The sequence below is a fragment of the Chelonia mydas genome, chromosome 1 (assembly GCF_015237465.2).
Source record: "Chelonia mydas isolate rCheMyd1 chromosome 1, rCheMyd1.pri.v2, whole genome shotgun sequence".
NCBI lineage: Eukaryota > Metazoa > Chordata > Testudines > Cheloniidae > Chelonia > Chelonia mydas.
In genome coordinates this window covers 222832527-222856614 of record NC_057849.1, presented here as the reverse complement: position 1 = coordinate 222856614, position 24088 = coordinate 222832527, and the positions used below count along the sequence as shown (strand labels likewise).

General features: G+C 45.6%; 1 protein-coding gene across 2 annotated transcripts in view; it reads left to right on the top strand.

Moving 5' to 3' along the window:
* The window catches only part of LOC102944065 (tetratricopeptide repeat protein 38), a 37426-nt gene extending 21613 nt beyond the window's left edge, over positions 1–15813 (top strand). For both annotated transcript variants that reach the window (XM_037914261.2, XM_037914274.2), the window contains 3 exons: positions 11832–11991; positions 12276–12349; positions 14478–15813. In XM_037914261.2, the coding sequence (XP_037770189.1) occupies positions 11832–11991; positions 12276–12349; positions 14478–14571 (328 nt within the window). In that variant the 3' untranslated portion in view covers positions 14572–15813. The remainder of the gene's footprint in view (positions 1–11831; positions 11992–12275; positions 12350–14477) is intronic.
* The last annotated feature ends 8275 nt before the right edge of the window (positions 15814–24088 follow it).

The window sequence follows — 24088 nt, the reverse complement described above, 5'->3', positions numbered from 1 at the left end:
GGATTTTGCTTTGAGTGGTTGTAACATCTTAACCTGTAAACAGGGTTGTTTTCCTTACAATAGGTGTAGACTAGGAATGTAAGTGTTCGTTGCTGAACAGAGGCATTTCTCTTGTAAAGCAAGTGAGCAAACTTTACAAAATAAGCCAACTACCTATAAGGGCCCTTTTTGCTGCATCAAGTTAAAACATTGTTCTGTATTCATTACCAGATCTCTATAAAGTGTCCCTATTGATAATCCTATATTTGCTATAGGTATACAACAAATTATCATTTTGACATGAAATGGAGTTCAAAGCGCTGCCAAAATAATTTTGCTAAGATTTGGCAGTTTGGTTCTTCAGTATTAATTTTAATATTTTTGTATTTCTTCAAAATAGAAAAATATTTGTCACATCCTTGTTTATGTATGAAAAAAATTATTTCTTGCTCTTATTTTGCTATTGATCACCATCATAGGCAGGATGAGAATGACAATCCACTCTTACATTTTTCCCGATTTTTGTTTTATGTAGACAACTTTTCTGTGGGTGAAACTGATTTCCTTTCTTTCTTCAACGTACAATCTGAGCCAGTTGGTGCTTTTTTACTTTTGGGGCCAGAGGCAAGACATTTGTGGCATAAAGGTACCCCAGAATACTTTGAAATGGACAGGGCTAGCAAATAGGTAGCCACCTACAATGGCAGCTGTTTTCACTTACAAAAGAAAGGGAGAGAATGTGATTTGTCTTTGTTTGCAGAAGAGTAATGAGTATTCTGGAGGGAGAAAAACAGCAACCCTCCCGCACCCTACACACAACTTACTAAAAATAGAGATGGTTTATACGTAGCATTAGAAAAATGATAGCAGGGCCTTTATAAACCTGACAAAATAGGGGAGCAGGGTTACTGTATTCCTACTTTATATTATGGTTCCGTTTATAAATGGTGTATAAAAGGTTAATATGTGATTAGATGATGTTAAAAGTATGTTAGAGTTGTGTGTTAAAGATGATTATAAGCACAACAATAGAAAGTGTTTTAGATGAGTCATGGTTATAAGCAACGTATTGAACTGTTGGATTCACTAACAGTCTTCCAAAAAAAGAGTAGTATCTGTTACCCTTTTTAGAAATTATTTAGAAATGGACCCTTAATATGAAGTATGACAGATTTTGTTTTGGACATAAAGTTGCAGAACAACTCTGATTCACATCCTGTGAATATGATCCACTTTACGAGGTCAAGAAGAAAATGTGAGAAATGTAGAGTTGAAAAACCGCATAATCTGGTTTGCTTACTACTAGCAGATCACGATGGACTTTTTTTCTTTTCTATAGCTACTGTATGAGCTGTAGAACTTAAACTTTAGTGGATGGATATTTTGTAGAACATTTAATTAGTTTACACTTAGTATTGCTAATCCTTCACCCAGTGCTACAGGACTTTCCTCTGCTTGTCTGCCTATCTTTATATCTTTTATTGTAACATTGTTATTGCTGTGGATTGCAGTAGTTTGAACCATTATAAAACTTATTTTTACTTTATTTATATTGTAAAGCATATCTTGATATGAATAGGCTGATGGGGCAACGCCCGATGGCTATAGTAAAGTAGTGAGGAACCGGTATGTTAGCCCCAGGCTAAACAAATCTCTGGTATTATGTAACCAAATGGCAGTTGCTCCAGGTTAATCAAGACACCTGGGGCCAATTAAGATCCTTCTAGAAAGCAGTGGAGATAGCTAGGCTGATTGGGACACTTGAAGCCAATCAAGGGCTGGCTGGAACTAGTTAAAAGCCTCCCAGTTAGTCAGTGAGGTGTGTGTCAGGAGCTGTTAGAGGAAGCCACACTGTTGGAGGAACTAAGCAGTACAAATCCATATCAGGCGCAAGGAAGGAGGCCCTGAGGTAATGGTGAAGGAGATATTGGGGAAGTGGCCCAGGGAATTGTACATGTCCTATTTCCAAAAAGTCAGCTACCATAGCTGCTACTATTAGGGTCCCTGGGCTGGAGCCTGGAGTAGAGGGCTGGCCTGGTCCCCCCTCCCTTCCCCAATTAATCACTAAGACTGGGAGACAACAGAGACTGTGTGAGGGAGGGTTGCTTCTCACCTCCCTTGTTGGCTTATGATGAAAATGGCTCAGTAAGCCGTGACCCTTGCCTCTAGAAAGAGAACGGCTACATGGAGGGTCACAGTGAGCCTCTGAGGCTAGTTTTAGAGTAGCAGCCGTGTTAGTCTGTATTCGCAAAAAGAAAAGGAGGACTTGTGGCACCTTAGAGACTAACCAATTTATTTGAGCATAAGCTTTTGTGAGCTACAGCTCACTTCATCGGATGCGTTCAGTGGAAAAAACTGAATGCATCCGATGAAGTGAGCTGTAGCTCACGAAAGCTTATGCTCAAATAAATTTGTTAGTCTCTAAGGTGCCACAAGTACTCCTTTTCTTTCTGAGGCTAGTGAAATCCGCCAGGAAACACGGGACCCACGGAGACAAGGACAGAGCTTTGTCACAAGGCACATTTGAAAAACTAAATATCCAGTTAAACTTGTATACTAAGCCAAGATGTAATAAATAGGACTATTACTCATGTCAAGAATAAGTTACATTACCTATCTTAGAAACTACTTGTATTTGTTTAGGGTAACCATAAAATTCTAAGAACCAACAGCCTGCTCTATATTTTCAAGATTTTCTATTATAGATGTGGGATGAGTTTGAAGATTTAAAAGATGTATTTGTATATTCTCTTATGCTTGCAGCTGTACATTGCATATACATTTTTACTTTGTGAGTTTTCATAAACTTAGTGTCCCTCTTTTTCATTATTAATTTGTATTATAGTGCCTAGAAGCCCTAGTCATGGAACAGGACCTTGTTGTATTAGGCACTGTACAAAAACAAAACAAAAAGACAGTCCTGGGCCAACTAGCTGACGTTCCAAGTAGTTTAAGAGTACTGTCTCTCAGCTATTTGTTGTTAACTCCTTCATCAAATTCAGTAGCAAAAGTTTAGCACTCCATTTCCATAGGGTTAAGCTGTTTTATGTAATTATAAAGATTTCTAATTGTCAGATACGAACACATTTAGAGTTAAGAAAATGCTTCAACTGACAACAGAGAACTATAAAAATTAAATTTTAAACAGAAACCTATAGTCCGTAAAACAGACAACACAGCTTAATTTCGTTTCCCTTTGGAATTGATAATAAACTGGATTAATGAATAATCTGTTTTACTGGGTCATAAACCTGATGACTCTTTCCCCTCTCTTGAGTGGATCAGTGTGCAAACAAAATTCTCTGTTGTGTTGTGCTGGGGTGGGGTGAAATCTGTTGAAGCTGCTGGGTGTAAACCCTGCCTTTTATTCAGGATAATGTAAGAATCAGTTCGACTTCTTTTGGAATAAGATAACAGAAACAACAGGAGCCATTGCCCAAAACACAGGCCATAAGCAAAGCTGGTCAGAAACTGAGCTATGTGGATGCAAAGGTTTGCTGGATATTGGTTGGTGGGTAAGTGTGTGAGAGTGGCACTCTGACAGAGAAGGCAATCAAAAGCCAAGGACATCCAGAAAAGCACTTTAGCATGACCCTGAGAAAAAAAACATCTGAGCGCGCTTTCTGGGTAGAGTGTTGGCTGGAAAAAGAGGTTGGGAACATAGAGCAAAAAAACTGGCTTCTGTTGTATGTTCATTTCCTACTGCGTTGAGGGAAACAGGACTCTGTGTACATTCTTGTTAATAAACAGGTTTGCATCAAGCAATATCTGACTTTATCATTAAGGCTGCAAGTCTGTCACGGAAGTCACGGATTCCGAGACTTTCGAGGACCTCCGTGACTTCAGCAGCTGTAGTGGCCAGCGTGGTTGACCCCTGCTAGGGTGACCCCGGGACCAGCTGCTGTGTCAGCCCTGGAGCCAGTTGCATGGGCTGCTGCTTGGGCACTCCTGGGCAGCTAGCCCCAGGGTTTCCCATACAGTGGCCAATGCGGCTGGTACTGGAGGCCACTGGAGCAGCAGTGGTCCCTGGGAGCAGTCAGCCACCAGAGCAGGGGCCAGCCATAAGCCCCCCTTGACCCACAGAGCAGCGGTGCCCGGGGGCACCCCAGAGCAGCTAAGATTCAGTCAGGGTTATTTATAGTAAAAGTCAGGGACCAGTCACAGGCCATGAATTTTTGTTTATTGCCTGTGCCCTGTCCATAACTTTTACTAAAAATACCCCTGACTAAATCTTAGCCTTATGCGTCATCAGTATCTCCTCTGAATGGAAACAACCTGCAAGGCCCTGATGATTGGCTAACTACTCAGGTCAAGAGGGATTATGGAAAGGATGTTTTCACTTATCCAATTAAAATACTTAAGATTTCAGAATTTTTAAAGTTACAGCAAATAAGGTTCTTCTTTGAGTACATGTCCCCATGGATTTTCAGTAAAGAATATGTGTGCTCCCCAGCATTCTTGATCAGAGACTGCAAATTAGTGTCTATGGGTCAGTGCCTGCGCAGCGCAGTGTCTTGTGCTTTGAATGAGGGCATATAAGGAGATGTGAGGACACTGCCACTTAGTTCCTTCTCAACCTCCTGCAGCAAGCGTTCTGCTGTCCGTAGTATTCAGCTTCCTGCCTTTCACCTTGGGAATCGTTAATTTCTTATTTACTTCATTATTTTATAGTTTATCTATTTTCATTTGGTTTCTCTTTATTTTATATAGCACTGTTTTGCTTGTAGGGGCAAGGAGGGCTTCCTGAGTCCTCCCCTTTATGGACCTTTCTTTCGTGCCAGAGCACAACTTGTTATGCCCAAACCCCAGGTTTTAAGCCCTATCAGACCTGCCACCTGTCCTTTCCCTATAGTGAAGGACACTCAAGTTGCCTGCGTTGTTTGGGGAACTCCCAGGACCCTTCTAAATGCAAGGTTTGTCTGGGTTTAAAAGGTAGAGTCAAAAAAGACAGGGAGACTAGACTTAAGTTCCTGTTAATGGAACATGATCTAACTCTGGAGAGGTCTGCCCCCCCCTCCACTAGTGCATTGGCCTCTATGTCACAGGTCACCGTAGTCTTGTTTATGGCCCCAGAGAATAAAACTCTAAAGAAGAAACATACTCCTTTTCCCCGCCTGGAGAGGTATAAACCATAAAACCTGCTCTCAGGAGACCTCTTGTCACTCTAAGGGTACAGTAGAGGCACTGATTGAGTCCAGAACGGAGGGATTGGTACTGTGGAAGAAGCCCCACTTGGACGACATACCTACCACCAGAGTAACCACCATGGTGGCACCACCTGACAGCCCTGTGTGTTTAGCAGCACTGCAAGGTATCATCCATGCCCCAGCACCAGCAGCGCAGTGTACATGGGAGATGACTCTACAACCACCTCCGTCCTGCAATAGCCTCTGTCTCACCAGTCGGCATTTCCACCTCTGGTACCGACACACATTGTCTGAAGACTATCAGAGACTGAGACCTCCACCTCCTTTCAGGTTCCTTTCTTCAGAGGATTGCATGATCTCTGAAGAGCCTGAATCTCCAATACTGAGCTGATTTATTAGAGACACCTCTCCAGTACCACCCTGAAGCTGCAAGTTGAAAGTTGTTTAAGTCTCCAGCCTGGTTAAAGAGCCACCCCCCTATTAATTCAGGGAAGGATTGGTTGTACTCAGATCTCAGTACAGGATGTTATCTTGGTACCGTACTATCCTACTCCCATGAGTCCCTTTCATTAAGAGGATCCTAGGGTACTACCAAATACCATAGGCTCGGTGACTATGGTTTTCATTGGGGGCCTCTTCCCTTATCTCCCTCCCCACTGGGATCGCTGTGACTCAGAGGATCCCTACAGTGACCAGTGCTATTGAATACGTGAGAAAAAGTCATTGGTATTGTACCTGCAGACTGTCCTCTGGTACTGCACATCACACTACTGCGCACTTATTGCGGGGGAGGGATAGCTCAGTGGTTTGAGCATTGGGCTGCTAAACCCAGGGTTGTGAGTTCAATCCTTGAGGGGGCCATTTAGGGATCTGGCCCAAAAATTGGGGATTGGTCCTGCTTTGAGCAGGGGGTTGGACTAGATGACCTCCTGAGGTCCCTTCCAACGCTGATATTCTATGATATACAGGAAGAGAAGAGTTTCAGGTCAAGGACATCTCACCTCCCTCTGTAAGGTCATCTCTGGATGAGGCAGTAATGCCACCACAGCAGTCCTAAACTGGTGATTTCAAAGCCTTTTGGGACTCCATGAAGAGGCTAGTGGATTCTCTTCAAATCCCATTTGAGGAAGTGCATCAGTTGAAACATTCCTTGGTGGACATCCTGAATTATAAGTTACCCATCAATGAGGCATTGTTATCACCCTGCATACAGCCTATGGCAAACACCTGCCATATTCCTATTAACGTGTAAATGGGCAGATAAGAAATTTTATTAAAGCTAATGCTAAAATTATATAATACATAGGTTAAGAAAAGAGTGTCTGTACATCTGGGTATAGTGCTTAAATTATCCCAAAGTACAAAGGTTGGTTTAAAAGTAGTACAATACATATAGTACATAATCAGCAATAACACAAATAAGATTAATAAATTTAACAATACAAATAGCATCCAAATACTAGATATTACCATCCAAATGTTTGGGTACATCACTCATGAAAAGTTATACAGAGAGCTGGTTGTGGAAAGTAAATACTATATCAATAAGTGAAGATTGTCCCTCAGTAATTGAGAATTTAGGATAGGTTGTCTGTTAGAAAATACAATCCATCAGGGAAGTATTCCAGTTACTTTCTGAACTGCGCTTCTCATCAGCACTCCAGCTCATCTCTCCCAGTATTGCCGATGTCCGGTGATGTGTTCTAGATCGTTGTCCCTTGACTACCTGATGGCATCTGACACCATGAGTTGCCACATCAGCTGAGCGTAGCGTTGATCAATTCTGTATTTTCTCAACACTCACTCATTGTTTGGGTACCATGCACTCAGGGCTCTGATGACAGTGCGTGAGTTTGAACGTAGCCCCTAGCTCTCAAGGTGTCGGCTAGGAGGACATATATCTCCACCTTTCAAGCTCGGGGTCCTGTTCTCAAAGGGAACCGCGGTGTCCATCATGATGATCTTTTTTTGGTCCTTGCTGGTGATGATGATGTCCAGTCACAGTTGGCTGTCCGTTCTGGGGATAGCAGAGTTCACGGCCACCTTCTCCATGGGTGGCAGGATGGCTCTGACTAGGCGATCTTGGATGGCGTTGTGGTGCTGGTGCCAGGCTCTGGAATGTGGCTTGCAGCTACAAAAGATGTGGGTTAGCGTCTCGTTGGCATAGCTGCACTTCCTGCATCGCTTGTCCCAATTCCTGAGGTGGATGGCTCCGTTCAGTGGGACGCAGTTGAGCCGGTCCCTGTGGATGAATTTCCAGTGAAGCTGCCCCCAGGGAGGAAGTGGTTGCTGGCGTCCCACTTGCACATCACCTCAAACTACATTCCACCGGAAGGAATGGAGTACTACTCCCACCCCAGCCCCAATTCCCTGGTAGTCAACGCAGCCAACGAGAAAAGCAATGAATCTTTCTCTAGGCCTTTTCCATACGACAAGAAATCCAAGCGGCTGGATTTGCAGGGAGGGAAGATCTACCCAGCAACTGCTCTCCAATTTTGTATTGCCGACTACCAAGCTTGAATGGCAAAACACAACTTTAACACATACTCCAAGTTTATACACTTCATTGAGCACTTGTGACAAGACCAGAAATATTCAGTTTATCTCTCATCACTGTAGCACGTTGGTTGCAAAAGCCTTCCTGCCAGCTGCTCTACTGCTGCTGAGACAGCCTCCAGGGCCGTTGTGGTGATCATGAGAAGAGCATCCTCTCTCCAGACCTCAGGTCCTCTGAGAGAAGTATAGAATAAAATGGAAGACCTGCTGTTTAAAGGGCCTAAGCGTTTCAGTGAACACTCAGACTCTTCCCTCCATATACACACAGATTCAAGAGCAACGTTGCGGTCACTAGGGATTTATGTGCCTGTGACTAAAAGGCACTTCAGTAGATCCCAAACTGCTCAGAGATAGAGATCATTCCAGTACCATCAGCACACTTTCCCTCAGCCTCAGGAGCGCTTCTGCAGACAGCTGAAACCACAAAAACAGGGGCTGCACCCGTACTTCTACTCAACCTATAAAAGGCACTTTTGACACCTCAGTTGAAGGCATCAAGCAGCCCACTCCATCGGATCAGTTGTTGTGTGACTACACTGCCTTTTTGGAGATCGACTGTCCCTCTACTTACGAGCCTGGGAATCGTTCACCTCAGACAAGTGGATATTGGAGGTTGTCAAAGTAGGTTACTCTATCCACTTCCATTCCACTCCTCCGTCCCCATCCCCTTCAGGGATGCTTCTCATGAGGAAGTCCTGACATAAGAGGTTCATTCTCTTCTCCTCCTGGGAGCAATAGACCCAGTTTCACTAGAGTTCATTGGAAGAAGGTTCTATTCCTGTTACTTCCTTGTTCCCCAAGAAAGACATAGTATGGAGACCAATTCTTGACCTCAGGAACTTGAACACCTGTGTCCTAGCACAACACTTGAGAATGCTGATACTAGTTACAATAATCCAGGGGTGGGCAAACTTTTTGGCCTGAGGGCCACATCGGGTTTCCAAAATTGTATGGAGGGTCAGTTATGGGAGGCTGTGTCTCCCCAAACAGCTAGGCATGGCCCAGCCTCCGCCTTCCCCCTCCCCCCCGGCCCTTCTCTCCCCCTGACAGCTCCCCTAGGACTCCTGCCCCATCCAACCCCCACTGTCCCCTGACAGCCCCCCCCGGGACTCCTGCTCCATTCACCACCCCCTGCTCCCTGTCCCCTGACCACCCCGACCCTCCACCCCTGACTGCCCCCAGCTGCCCCATCCAACCCCCCCTGTTCCCCCCCGACCTCCCTGACCTCTATCCACACCCCTGACCACAGCCCCCCAACTCCCCTGCCCTCTATCCAACCTCCCCTGCCCCCTTACCATGCTGCCTGAAGCACCGGTGGCTGGCGGTACTACAGCCGTGCCACCCAGAGCACCGGGTCAGGCCGTGGCTCTGCAACTGCCCTGCCTGGCCGCCCAGAGCGTTGTGCCGGCAGCACGGCGCGCTAAGGCTGCGGGGGAGGGGGAACAGCAGGGGAGGGGCCGGAGATGGGAGCTCAGGGGCCGGGCAGGAGGGTCCCGCGGGCCGTAGTTTGCCCACCTCTGCCATAATCCCAGCCTTAGATCCAGGAGACTGGCTCATTGCCCTCAACCTACAGGACACCTACTTTCATGTAGCCATCCACCTCTCACACAAGCACTTTCTGGGTTTTGTAATAGGGGCAGATCACTGTCAATATTGAGTTCTCTCTTTTGGTCTGTCCACAGCCCTGAGGGTGTTCCCAAAGATTCTCTCAGGGGCAGCCACTTGCCTCTGCCACTGGGGTATATGGGTATTCCCATACTTGGACAACTGGCTTTTCAGAGGCCGGTTGCCCAAGAGGCTCACGCAGCAATGGCCAGGGCATTAACACTATTCCAATCTCTGTGCCTTGTATAACTCTGTCCTTATAAAAGGTGAGGTATTGGTATACCAATAAAATAAAAACCAGCAGGATCTTATTAAAGGGAAAAAGGCAAAATACCACATTTATTGTGAATACAGAAAGAATCATAGTAAGCAGTTAGTTATAGCTATAACATTCCATTCAATCTCATATTTATTCACACATTCATTCCTACAAACACACACACACAGGTAACTATGTTATTATAGTTACCAGCCTTAGAGTTGCTCATGCCAAGCCACTGGCCAGGTGGCCTGGACATGAGGAGGGAGCAGGGCCTTGTCAGATGCTCATCTGATACTCCTGGAAGTTGGTTTGCAGAATCAGACCCCAAAGTTCTCACTTTCTAGAGTCTATTTTTATAGGAATTTCTTCCTATGCCAGTCTATGGGAATTGCTTCATCATGCTGTTGCTGAATCAATCGGCAGATAGAACATTCCTGACGGCTCCGTGCTGCTAGATGTTATCTTGTTCTTTGGTTCTCCCATTCTTGAGGCTGTTGGGTGGATTACAGTCTGCCCTCCGGGGGTCCTCTGGTTATTTCCACTTGACGCCTTCTTCAGCCGATGGACAGTGGATTCTTAGGCTGGCACCTCCAATGAATAAATGATTCATTTATTATTCAGTTATTATCCACACCAAGCATCCATCCACATACATCCTCTATCTCTATTTTAATCACAATTGTTAATACAACAAAAGGGCGGGGAGTCTCTGGGTGCTGTTTCTGTTGTTACAGAGTATTGCTTTGAGTCTCTGTGTGAATTGCTTTGAGAACAGACTCTGTCTTAGAATGTACTAACGCAATTAGCAGCTTGCAAGTTTCACACATAGAGGGAGAGAAACAGTACCAAAAACCAAGAGTCCTCTTAATTAGTAATACACTGGAATGTAAACTATGGGGAATCAAACTCATTTGTGATTTTAATACAGAACTTCTTTAATATGATCCAACATAATGGTAGGTCAGCCATCAGCGCTCCCAGCTCCCCCATTCATCTTGCTGCGGTGCTGGCAATTAGGAATGAAGTTTTGAGGGAGAGGTGGATAGACAGCCGTTGGCTCAAAGAGGGCTCTCCTTAGGGCATTTAGAACCAGGCTGAGGTTCCACTGTGGGACTGGGTGTCAAATGGGAGCAAACATGTCGTGTAGACCCTTCAGGAATCTGGCTGCGATAGGGTGGGCAAAGACTGAGAAGCCCTGGATGGGTGTGGGCCAGATGTACCCTGACAGAGGCTCATACGATGCCCCCCTCACTTTCTCCCAAGGGTGTCCTTTGAATGGAATGTTAACCAGGCGCTTTCCTTGTCAGCGTTCTGCCCAAAACCATATGCCTCCCTGGAGGAATCAAGCCTTCATTCCTTGGACACCAAAAGAGCCCTTGCCTTATATCTAGCCAGGACTAAAACCTTCGGGCCTCTCCCAGCTTATTTGTGTCATTCGTAGAAATGAAGACAGGTCAAACCAATTTCTACCCGAAAGCTGTCTAAGTGGGGTGTTGGGTTGCATCTTGCCCTGCTATGAAAATGCTGCTGTGCAGCCTCCTCCCTGAGTAACAGCACATGCCACTGGCGCTCAGTCCACTCCCGGGGGATGGGCCCGTAGCAGAAATCCGCAGGACTGCTCTTCGGTCTTCTGTCCACGCTTTTGCCAAGCATTATGCCCTCTGACCTCTGCCAAAGATGACCCCACCTTTGGTGATGCAGTCCTACAAACTGCACTGGACTTGAGTCACTGTCTGGGAGTTTTCAAGCCTGGAGCACCCACCAGGACATATACTCAAAGAAGAAGCTGTTACTTACCTTACAGTAACTGGAGTTCTTAGAGATGTTTTGTCCGAATGAGTGCTCCACCTTCCACCTTCTTTCCACACTGCTGTGGACCTTCCAGCTTCATGGTCAAGAAAGAACTGAGTGGCAGCCGACTGCACCTCCTTATATGCCCTCATTCAAAGCACAAGGCACAGCTCTGTGCAGGCCTGCAAACTACTTTGTAGTCTCTGAGCGTACACAAGTGCATGCGCATCCTGCAGAGCCCCATCCGTAGGGATAAAACATCTCTAAGAACACAGTCACTGTAGAGTAAGTAAGCACTACATTTATTGAGCAAAATGTACAGGGTGTGGGTTTGATTTGGTTCTGTGTAGCACTGTTCCTTAAACTCAGTGAAACTAATTTGCGCCGACAGTATCATGCTGCAGGAGGTGACAGAACAGCACGAAAAGGAGTACAAGTGCTGCAGTCTGACCTTCTGCTCATTGGCAGTTCACTTCTTTCCTGTTCTGCAGAGCACCTGGTGAAGACCATGAGCTGGGCCTGGCTCCGAAATTGGGGTTGCCGCTTTGCCAGGCTTTGGTAGAGTTTGACAATGGAAATTATGACAAGACAGTAGAATTACTTTATCCAGTTCGCTACCAGCTCTTACAGATAGGAGGCAGCCATGCTCAGGTAAAGGGGTTGAAGATTATTTTATTTAACTGCATTTGGGTAGGGCTTGTTTGTCTTTCGGTAGCATCTGTTACGCTTCCCTTTTCTTTTTCCCTTTCTAAATTTGTGATAATTGAGACAAATTTACAAATAAAAAGTACTGTGTGTCAGCTGCTTAATGTTGTTGGTAGAAGTAGATCCCTTCTGGATGGGTTTACCCAACCCCCAGAAACCGAGCAATTGTTACTTGCAGCATTTATTACTAAATATTAACTTACGTTCATTTTTGTGACTTCTCTTGTCAGAGGGATGTTTTCAACCAGCTATTGATCCATGCTGCTTTAAATTGCAAATCAAAAGCCCATCAGAACCTGGCCAGGTGAGTACCACTTGCTAAAATAAGGACTTCTGGATTCCATGATATGTATCAATAGAAACAGTATTTATGAAGGCAGAAATTGTCAATGTTTTTAAACATTGTAAATTGTAAGTAAAATTATATGCTAGCAAAACTAAAGCTATATAATATTACATTTAATCTTTTAGGTCACAATCTGCAGCAATTGTCAAATATTAACTTTGTTCAGCTGCTACAAACTGGGCTGGTCAGTGTTGGCAGTCAGTAGTTCAGCTACAAGAGACTGGTGAAGGTTGGGATCAGGGTGCGAGGAGGAGGAGGCTGCCCTGCTGCTGAGTGGCTCCTGGCTGGGCACAGAGCTATTCAGCAAGAGGCCGGTCTCCTCCTCCTCCGAGTCCAGACTGGAGGGTTTCTGCTCCACTGAGCCAGGACTGCAGCTTTTCCCACACATTGTGCCTGCGGGGATCAGGTGCCACCATTGCACTCAGTCACCGGTCAGGAGTGTGGGAGCTGTCCCCGGGCAGGAGCTGTTCAGTAGTGGGGTGACCTCCCTTCACTGGGCCAGCACGACCACAGCCTCCCCAACACCTTCTGTCTGCAGAGGTTTGACTGAGTCTGTCACTGGCCCCACATACATGCAGGGAGCCTTCTGCTGCTCCACTCTCACAGCCCCACTCCCTCACGCCCATGAGAGTGGAGCTTCAGAGGGCTCCCTGCATGGCCACAGGACCCGTGACACCCGATCCCTGCAAGCTTAATGTGTGGGCAAAGCTGCCATCCTGGCAGGGCAGAGCAGATGTGACAACGGGGCCGCAAAGGACTCCCTGCATTTTAGCAGGAGCTACTCAGCAGTGGAGTGGCTCGCCCATGGCCAGGGGCTCCTAGTCCTCCTCACAGTCCTGGCTGGGGATAGTTGGCCCTGCCAGGATAGTTGCCTCCCCCCACACTTTGTGCCTGCAGGGATTGGGTTTCACTGGCCCTGAGGCAGCCCTATGCAACCGCACTGTCCTGGACCCGCTCCCTCACTCCCATGACAGCAGAGCTACAGAGGCCTACCTGCACTGCCACTGGGCCGGTGGCACCTCATCCCTGCAGGCACCAACTGTTACCAATTGATTCTTCCTCCCCCACACACCCAATTTCAGTGTGTCGGCTGAAATCGACGTTTGCCGACAGTTATCAGTTAAAATGGAATGCTGCCAAACCTACTTATTGTTGAGCCATATGTCAGCTCTCCGTTGTGCAGTCTGGTTTTAGTAGAAATCACAAGAGCTGCTCAAAGTAGCAGACTCCTGTGCCCATATCAAAGCCTATTGAAGGTGGCTACCTGTGCAGGCCAGCTGAAAGAATTGCAGCCTTAAGACCAGATTCTCTTACACTAGTCTGACACCAGAGTAGCTCTACTGACTTCACTGTGGTTAGTCCTGATTAACACAAATGTAAATGAGTGGCGAATCAGACCCCTAGCTTCTAAGTAGTGAAAATCATTCCAGCCTCCCAGGTATGAAGAGATTCTTGCTCATTTTATTCATTTTCTTCTTATATCTCCCTGTCAGAAACCCCTTATGATCAAAACTAGACAACATGCAGGCATTAGTTGGGGGTGGAACATCAAAAGTGATGTGAGTGGGTAGTCTATGTGTGAGACATCTTATTTCAAATGTTTGTTATGGTTAAGGATTATGAGGTGAGGCATCAGAGCAGGAGCGGATGGTTAGTGGTAGAAGGTGAGCTACAACAAGGGAGCTTTTAGGATCTTGATGGGAAGAGAGCGAGATTATTTAGCAAAACCTCACAGAGTTCTTATGCTTTGCTATTTTCAGTGCCACTTGGCGGTGAAAATGGGGAACAATTAGTTGGAGGATTAGAAATGGGAAAGAGAAGGTCACCCTCTTAGTCTGTGTCCTGCATTGTGGTCAAAGCATATGATGCGGGCATTTAAAAACATAGCTGTGCTGTTTTCTACACTGATTTTCCTTGAATAACTCCTTAAAGTGCCAGTGACCAGCCTATTCGCTGCAGCTAATTCCTTATTTTCAGATGACACATGACTACTAAACCAGGAAACAGAAAAACCTGCTTGCTATGCTTTTGAGCACTGTATTTAAGGCCTCTTTTTTTCCCTTCCCCCATCCCTTACCTCCTTCAGATGCCTCCTAACAGAACGTGATGGGCTGAGACCAAATTCACCATTGACTGAGCGACTTATTCGGAAGGCATCAGCTGTTCATGTGATGGGATAAATCTTAAATCTGTTGTTCCAGTGGAAATAATAATTAGCACTATAATCAGTCACTTTCTATGGCATTAGAAGAAACAAAATGGGGAAAACATTGCATCAGCAGCCATATCAGATCTTCTAAATATCTGAGCTTTGGGAAGCTTGTTGTGGTGATTCAGCATCATTGCTTGAGCTTCTGGCACACCTCTGATTCTTGGAAAATTATAGCCTCGCTGTGCCTAGCGGGGCGACAGTAGCACATGAAATAGATATCAATCATTTGTTTAAAGCAAGCTTGAGCCATTGCTTTTCAGGAGAACGCATCAGTCTTATGCTTATCGGGTTGTGGGCTAACACTGCTATTCTAAAGTTGTGCGCTGCCAAAGTAGGCAGTGGTATTGCTTTTCTCGAACATGAGAGGGGATGGGTCGAGCTCTCATGTGAAGAGCCTTTGAAAAAAGATGACATGTGGGATGTACTAGGGAGGACTAAATGGTGCCCAAATGTGTAGAACGTGAACTAATATGTGTTGGCCCAAAGTAACTTTTAGGCCTCTCCCCCATGACCATAGAAAGCCCTTGTTCCACAGAACCACTCCTGCAAATAGGGGCAGTATTTGGCAACCCTTTGCTTCCATGCAGTTCTGCTCCATTGGGTTCCTAACGCATGTAGACGTGCGGGAGGAGAGCAGGAATTTGAACCAAGGAATCCACTGACAGTCTTCTCCTATGGAGTGGCAGTAGCTGCAGGGGGTGCTTCAGCCCTGGAGTGGCAGTAAAGGTCTGGGGGAAGGTGAATGAGGACTTCTATCACACATATAACACAGCCACGCCAGAGTGACACTACCCAGCATGCAGCTAGGTCCTTTTGGCCCACCTGCTGGTTCCAGGATTTGGCTCCAAGTTCCTCAAAGGCATAATTTTGTATCATTTGCTATTAAAGTCATACAGGTATGAACTGATCTTTCCGGTCAACCGTTTCATAGTTGTTAATTGAAACGTCTTACTGCTTGATGCTCTTATTGCATTTTTAATAGAAGTTTGTGCCAACTTAGTAGGATATAACATCAGTGGATAGGCTCAGAAAAATCTTCGGGCAATCTATTAAGAATTGTATAGATCTTTTTTCATATGTAACTGTATTCCTTTGATTAGCGTTGAACTGATACCTTACTCCTCCATTGCCATAAATTTTGCTCTTAGATTTGTAATGTGATTTACTCATAGAATCCTAAAGAACTTCATTAAATTCAAGGAGATGATGATTAGTTGTTTTTTTTCCTGAACTTAGGCATCACCAAAGTGACGAATGTATGAAACTCTGCAGGTTTTGAATATTTTCCATACTGGATTTTATTTAGTGTACATCTTTCTTTAGCAGAGCTGAAGTCAAGCCGTTCTATTACACTCCGCAAGTACAAGGAAACCACAATCTGACTTAAGGCATCAAGTGGAGTAACATTATTCTCCCTTCCTCCCCCTCCTCAAAGAAATCTCATTTTGGGACTCATTTTCAGAAGCGGAATTGGCACCTGAACCATTTTCCTTAAACAGGTGTTAAACATTTTTGTTGCCAGATAGAGAAGATTATAATTTACATTTGTCCTTCCCTGCCATCACCCCACTCCTTTATCCCTAAAATGAGTCTGCAGTGGTTTTTTTTAAGTATTCTAGATCCATAGTTACTCTGTCAAATTGGAGTGAAGTGTAACCACATTCATACTTGAGTTTTTTATGCTGAACATTCCCAAAGTGCTCTTTGAACTGCAGACACAGCACCAATGAAGTACAGCCATAGCTGAGGTGGAGAGAAGCAACTACCACATACACAGCAGGGGATTGAAAACTTGTCCAAGTACACTGGCCCCAGCTGTGCCTCCTGCTGCATGGATATTAATGTAGACACTTTTTGTAGAACAGACAGAACCTCTCTTTTAGGTCCCATACAGATGAAACTGCGTGGTACTTACTACCTTTGTCTGCCTCAGAGGGATGCTGACCCTACGCTGAACTTGTACAGTTTGACTATAGCTGATGTAAGCACTTCTCCAGCTGTTTGCTTACATTTTATGTTGTAACTAAGCATCATTCCTTCTACCACCACAGCCAAGTGTTATACAAGGCTACAGTTCTGAACTTCTGCTCTCTCTCCACAAAATACCAATAGCGTCCATCTAACAGGCAGTCTTCTATCACAAACAAGGACATTTGCTCATTAGAGAGATGGTTAGTTCAGGGAACAGGTGTGCCAACAGTACTGTGGTCATCCCCAAAAGTACTAGGTTGATAACAGTCCTTCCTTTTCTGTGCTGAGTGGTGGCTACCACATTCTGACAGTAGATGTGAGACTGAAACCTATTTAACAAGGAATAGCAGGCGGTGTTTCTTCCTTCCGTAAAATTACCCTGGCACCGGTCACAAGATGTAAAAAAAGAGGGGGGAGCGGGAAGACACAAGTGGTCCCAACTTTAAACTACCAAACAGCTGTTCAAAGCATTGTCTATAAACCCTAAACACAGTGAGCTGTTTCAGGTTTGTTTTGCCTGTTAGGCCTTGATCCGGATAGCACCGTAGCCTTGTTTGTGTTTTCAGGAATATTTTAGTTACATGTTGTTTCTTTTAAATTAAGCTATGTTGCTAAAGCCATTTGAAAATACAGCCCTAAGTAACAAAGGCTCATATCCTCGAAGCTATTTTGGCGCTGAAGTCCACCATGTAAACACTACTGAAATTTCCCAAATGCTGTAGGCACCTAACTCGGTACCAACTGGCATTTTCTAAGCCACCCAAGCCCTGACATCATCCCACAGCTAATGTGCAGCTCAGAGGGCCTAGCTCAAGCCCAGGCCTGAAGCAGGATTCTCAAAACTAGACAGGAGAATGCCTGTTCTGCCAGTGTGGCCTTATCCTGTTGGCATATTATGACCACACCTAAGACCTGTCAGTCCTGCAGCAGGGCTGGATGCAGGCCATAGATTGGCTGGGAGGGACATGGCAGCTGCACAAAAGACAGCCTGGGGCACACAGGGAAATGGGTCAAGCTTGAGAGAGGTATCTAGCATGAGCAGGAGACAGAAAGAGATTATTTTGGCTATTAGTGTAATGGCTACCTAACTGGCTGATGACTCTTCAGTGCCTAACTGCAGGAGATGGCTCATGGCTGAGGATCCCAAGCATAGAGAGCTGCCTGTCTCTGGCCCATAAGCCAAGTGCATCAAGTCAGCCATTCAGGTGCCTGCACCCCTCTCCCTGGCATTTCACCCCTGGCTCTGCACTCCACTTGCTGGCTTCTGAGGATCTCCTCCCTAGGTTTCTAACTCTCCCCATGCACATATTGTGTGGGGAGCCTAGGTACATAGCTCAGAGCTGAGGATTCCCCTAGACAGCAAGCCAGATGGCTTAGGCATTGCAACACTGAGCAGAGCAATGCCTCAGTACCTTTGAGGCCTGGTCTACACTACAGAGTTAGGTTGATGTAAGGCAGCTTACAGTGACCTAACTCTGTAAGCGTCTAGTCTCTAAGGTGCCATAAGTACTCCTCGTTTTTTTAAGCTACAACATATCTCCCACCAATGTAAGTCACCCACTTAACTCCGCCTCCACAAGAGGCATAGGGCTTAGATGGAGGTAGTTAGGGCAATGCAGTGAACCTGTAGACACTGCGTTACTTACCTTGCTTGTTGGCTCTCACCCCACAACCCACAGGGCTCACAGGTGGAGCCCCTGATGCCCCAGGGTGACTTAGGGGCACAAGTCCCAGGGAAAGTCCATTGTTTAGGAGCTTTTGAAAATCCCACTCTTAATGTAGTTGATTTTCTTAAATGAATATTTTGAGCCACATTTTGAATGCCTAGGATAGGCGGCATTCCTGAAAGCCATGGTTATGCCAAGTCTTAAAAAAATAAAAAAAAATCTAAAGCAGCATATCCACAGGCAGATCTCTTGAAGTGTAAAAGAAGAGGGGAAGGAGCTGACCGTGGAGACCATAGCTGAACACTATGTTCCCTTCTGAGCACCTCATCAGTTGGATATAAATTGGAGAGTTCAGAGAAAAATCATACAAAGTGATTTAAGGGGCTAGCAGGATAAACATTTAGTTATCCCAATAAATTGCTTGACTGTAGTTACTTTTGTAATGTCTATTAAAAGATTTAGAAATGTCTCTTCACTCTGGGGGAAAAAAAAAACCAACATGATTTATTCCTAAACAATTTTCTGTTTAGCTTCCTAGCAACATATTGCTTAATCGTTCCCTTAGTTTGTCCAAGGGAAATTCCAGGCAGAAACATGTGGGACCATGTTTTCACAGAAGCATTTAATACATGGAAGGGAAATGCATGCACAGTTCTTATTTACTCCAACAAGGAATCACAGAGGATGGACTTGAACTCTATGCTATTCAGCAATAACTCACCCTGAGAAATAGGTTACTATATACTCCAACGCCTTTGTTCTTTACAGAAGGTGTTCCTTTACAGATAGGTCCTGTGCATATAAAATAGTTTGCTACAGTGTTCTATGAAATATTCCATCTGATTTTAGAGTATTGCCAAGAAGCGACTATTCTTACTCTCACTTTAAAGCTGGGAAAACTGAAAAAGAGAGAAGGTAAAGTGACTTGCCAAACATCAGAGTGCATCAATGTCAGAGACAATGACAGAAGCCATTCATGCACTCGAGGGCAGAATCTGGCCCATATATTCTCCAAAAAAATTAAAATTATGATAATTTCCTGTATTTATGTACTTTAGCTTTCTATGAATAAATGCTTACCCTTCTCTGAGCAGATAAAACAAACTGTATTAAGAAGCTTGCTCTTCTAGTCACCATCAGAGGAGTGAAGTTCTGGAACAGCCTTCCAAGGGGAGCAGTGGGGTCAAAAGACATATCTGGCTTCAAGACTAAGCTTGATAAGTTTATGGAGGGGATGGTATGATGGGATACCCTAATTTTGGCAATTAATAGATCTTTGACAATTAGCAGTAAATTCCCCCAATGGCCTATGATGGGGTGGGATCTGAGTTACTACAGAGAATTCTTTCTTGGGTGTCTGGCTGGTCTTGCCCACATGCTCAGGGTTTAGCTGATCGCCATATTTGGGGTCGGGAAGGAATTTTCCTTCAGGGCAGATTGGAAGAGGCCCTGGGGGGTTTTCGCCTTCCTCTGTAGCATGGGGCACGGGTCACTTGCTGGAGGATTCTCTGCACCTTGAAGTCTTTAAACCATCATTTGAGGACTTCACTAGCTCAGACATAGGGGTTTGTTACAGGAGTGGGTGGGTGAGAGTCTGTGGCCTGCGTTGTGCAGGAGGTCAGACTAGACGATCGTAATGGTCCCTTCTGACCTTAAAGTCTAGGAGTCTAATCTAGGACAAAGATTTCAGTAATTTTTAATCTTTCTTCTGTAAGATATACAGCTGTAAAAACAGAGGTGCCATTGCATCCACCATGCTATTGCTAAGCATGAGTAGTGCTGAAGAGGGAAAGTGACACCTGGTGACCAGAGGAGGTAATCACTCATTAATACTTTGTAAAATAGCTCAGCCTAAATGATAAAGGCCAACAAACGGATACCTAAAATGAGGCACCTAAATAAAAGTGCCTGCAATGTCGGGGGTGCTGAGGAGATGTAGTCCCCACTGAAGGCAAGGGCAATCAGTCACTTCTGAAGTATGCCCTATAAACTGCCACTTACAGTACCTTGCAATTTTGAATCCTTGCTTTTCTGTGTGTTCCAACGAGAGGCGGCGTCCGAGTTCTATGCTGGATGGGCGGTACCTGCTGTGTGGGAGCTGCCATAGGTCACATTCACAGAAAGTCACTTTTGGCCAACATGGAATAAAGCGAACCGTATTATCCTTAATAGGACTGCCACTCAGCTTTACTGTAGAGATTCTGCCTTGACCCATTCCCTGCCACCTTGTTTCCATGAAACCGTATACATAGCCTCACTGTTTGGCAGGTGTTGGATGTCAAGTGCTAGGGAACAAGGGTGGGGGCCAGGAAGGGCGTTAGGATGCGGAGCATCACAGTGCCTAGAAAAGTCACAGGCACAACAGTGGGATCCACCCAGCCTGCGTTGGGTGTCTAGGTTCCCTGTACAATGAAGGGAGAGAAGAGCGAGGTGCCTGAGAATGTGACCCACAAAGCCAGCAGGATAGGTGGCACCTTGCCTATGTGAACCAATGGGAAATGCTGAGGATAGGGTTGTGTCCCAGACCCTGGCTCTCTTAGGTGGCTAGGGCTACATCTACACTGCAAAAGGAAAAGACGACTGAGTCAACTGACTTGGGATGGCGGGGCTCACACTATGAGGCGAACACAGCAGCGCTCCTGGGGTCCAGGCCCCACCCCGAACAGGGACCACTATCCTACCAGTTTTAGCCCCCGCAGCATGTGCCTCGCAAGTCACTTGACTCAGGTTCTGAAACTTGCTTCTGGGGGGCCTTTGCATTGTAGAGCTCCCTAGTCTGGACTGCTGAGAGGCACTTAGGGCTGCTAGCGAGCCCTGATCTGGGAGACATTAGGTGCTCCTCCACCTAAGTCGCGTGCATAGGGCTGAAATAAAAACAGCTGTGGGGAGTGGGACTGCTTATAACCTTACCTGAGTAGTGGACAGGGTACATATCCAAGATGCGGGTGACCCTGTCCCAGTTCCAGCTGCCTCCTGAGCATGCCTAAGGGATCAGCTCCACCCCCACCCCGCCACTCGACTTAGTTCGAAGAACACCTCTCTTCCCCAGTTTGTGAATTGCTCTGGGGGGCTAGGTGTCTAGATGCCTAATGTGAGGCAGCAACATGCACATCCAGAGGCAGAAACATTGGTGCTCAAGCAAATTAACTGCAAAACCTTAGGGTGAGTTGAGACACCTAGGGGGTAAGGTGGCAGCCAAGCAGTATTGTTACAGCTTGCAGGGGCACCTAAAAAACGGGACTTCGTGCTGAAGGACTTGAGTGGGTGGCACCCTAACTTTTTTTTTGGGGGGGGGGGGGGGGAGGGATTACAGTTTTCTATCACTGCATGTTTCCTTTAACGGAGGAGGGAGGGGCTCTATTTGCTGCTAATGTTGTAGGATTGAGCCTGGGAATAGTTGGACTAAAAGGTTATATATCAGTTAAATGAAGAAAGTTAATTCCAGATTCCTTGCCCTATGGCATAAGCCTGTTCTACAACAGCCTCTGAAAGCAAGCCAATTAGCCCGAGAGCCAATCCAGCTGGGTTTCATAGCATGCTATTAGCCAAATTGAATTACTGAGCTGTAATGATCTCTTTTCTTTCTTTTTTCATGTTCTGGCTTAGCTACGGCCACTCATTTTGGAAGCAGAAGTCCGAGTAGTAGCCCTAACAAACCAACATTTGGTTTTATGTTGCGTGCAGAAGCAATGCGGGGTTTCTCCTGTGCCTAATGCATGCTAGGTGGCAGTATAATTCCACAGAAGGGGAATGCAGGCCTCTCCCCAGGCGGCCAAAGAATTCTGTTCACTTCTCTTCTTTGCCTGTGGCTGGAGTGCTGTGAGAACACCCCCAAGACTCCAGCTGCCAGATCTTATCCCCATTTAAGCTGATGTCACAATCAGCAGCTATTGAGTTCTGTGGCTAGAGGAACCCTTCAAGAATTTGTCCTTGTCAGCCTTCCCACTTGCTATTTATTATAGACTTTCAAGGGGGAATGGGATAGTATGAGCCTATGTTGCTCATAGTATTCTTTTCTTGTAAAGAAGCCCACTTATCTTAGCCTTTTAGTTAACACATTGCCAGTAAATGGGAGGTCAGATTTTTCTTCCTCATTCTTTGTAAGACCAAGGCCCCATGCAGCAAGATACTGGTTTACGGTTGATGTGTTCAGGTTATCCAGAGGTACCAGGAGGTTGATGCGATTTCTTTCCTCTTCCCCACACCAGTTGGCTGTGGAGGATTTTTTTGTTTTTTTTAATTCCCCAAGATGATTTCTCTAGATTTTGAAATCCCCTGCTGATCTATAGTCAATACTATGTGAACTTAGCAGCAGAAAGCACCTTAAATATGTGGCAAACCCCTCCTTAAATTATGCATCAATGTTAATTTATTCTTGGCTGCCTGCTTTTTTATCCCCCCCAGCATCCTACATTGGTCTTTGTTTAGTCTTAACCTCATTCCAGCCCACAGCCAAGCCCATTTAAAGAGAAATTTTATTGAATCTCTAAGGTGGGGAGAGAGGAGAGAGGAAGACCTTAATCAACTTTTAGCCTAGCTAGTGGTTAGAGTACTACCTAGGATGTGGGAGAGCCCTGGTTCAATTCCCTCCCCCACCCCCATCTCTTCCCAAGGGGAGAAAGGCTTTGAAGAGGGGTCTCAGGTGAGAGTGCCCTAGCCGCTACGCTATAGGATATTTCTGATGTGACGTTCCCTAAATCGCTCTTTTTGAAGTTGTTCCACTGTGGCTAAATAATTAGGAGTCACTGGAGTAGGGATCCTGGTTCTCCTACCTCCCAAGTAATCACATTAAGCCCCAGGCTACCATGTCATTCCCATGCATGCTGTCTCTCTCTCTCTGGCCCAATGATTCTTTCATCATTTAGCCATAATGGAATAGCTGCAACAAGAGAGACAGAGGGGTCCCCCCTCGAGCAGAATATCCCAGGGTTCAGTGGTTAGAACACTCCCCTGGGAGGGTCAGAGATCCCTATTCAAATCTCTTCTCCCCCTCAGGTGAGACTTGAAACAGGAGGTCTCCTGCAATCCAGGTTAGTCTCTGCCCAGAGGTTAGAGAAGTTATGGTCTCCCCTCCCCCTGATTTCTTGCTAAAACAGAATAGGGACCTAACACCAAGAAAGGATTTGCAGCTGAACCTCCCAAGCAGAGGGAGACACCTCCCTCCAGCTCAGACTGAGGTCTAGTCTACACTACAGATCTATATCCATATAACTACATCACCCAGGTGTATGAAAAAATCCATCTTTCAGGGAGCCCGTGGATTAACTATGCTGACGGGAGAGCTCCCTCCCATCGGTTTACAGCATCTTCATTGAAGTACTACAGTGGTGCAGCTGTGTGAATGCACTATTTTAAGTGTTGGCCTGCTCTTAGGCACCAAACTCTGAAGGGGTGGGGCTTAGAACAAACCCATCACTTTGGCATCTCCCACTAGCTAACTTAGGCAGGGAACTGCCTAGTGTGCTAGCTTTTGTGAACCCCTTTCTGAGGCACCTATCTCCCTATCCATTCATTGTGCAGGAAGCTGAAGCACCAAACTCAGGCTCAGCATCACCACACTTAAGTTCCTTTGTGAATCCAGCCCATATGCAGCTAAAACTCATTGACAGTCAATGAGAGAGAGAGAGAGAGAGAGAGAGAGCGCGCGCGCGTGTGTAAGTAAAATCCATAGCAAAATAGTTACTTATTGGCCAGTCATTGCCAGAACATTTTCCCCCTTCTGAACAGTAGTACCACAGTTGCTTCCTCTCAATCTTTTGCTTCTTCTATGAGCAATTGCTTTAGACAGTCATGGAAGACAGTGTCCCCGCTGCCACATAATTAAACATAAAAGATATTGGACAATTG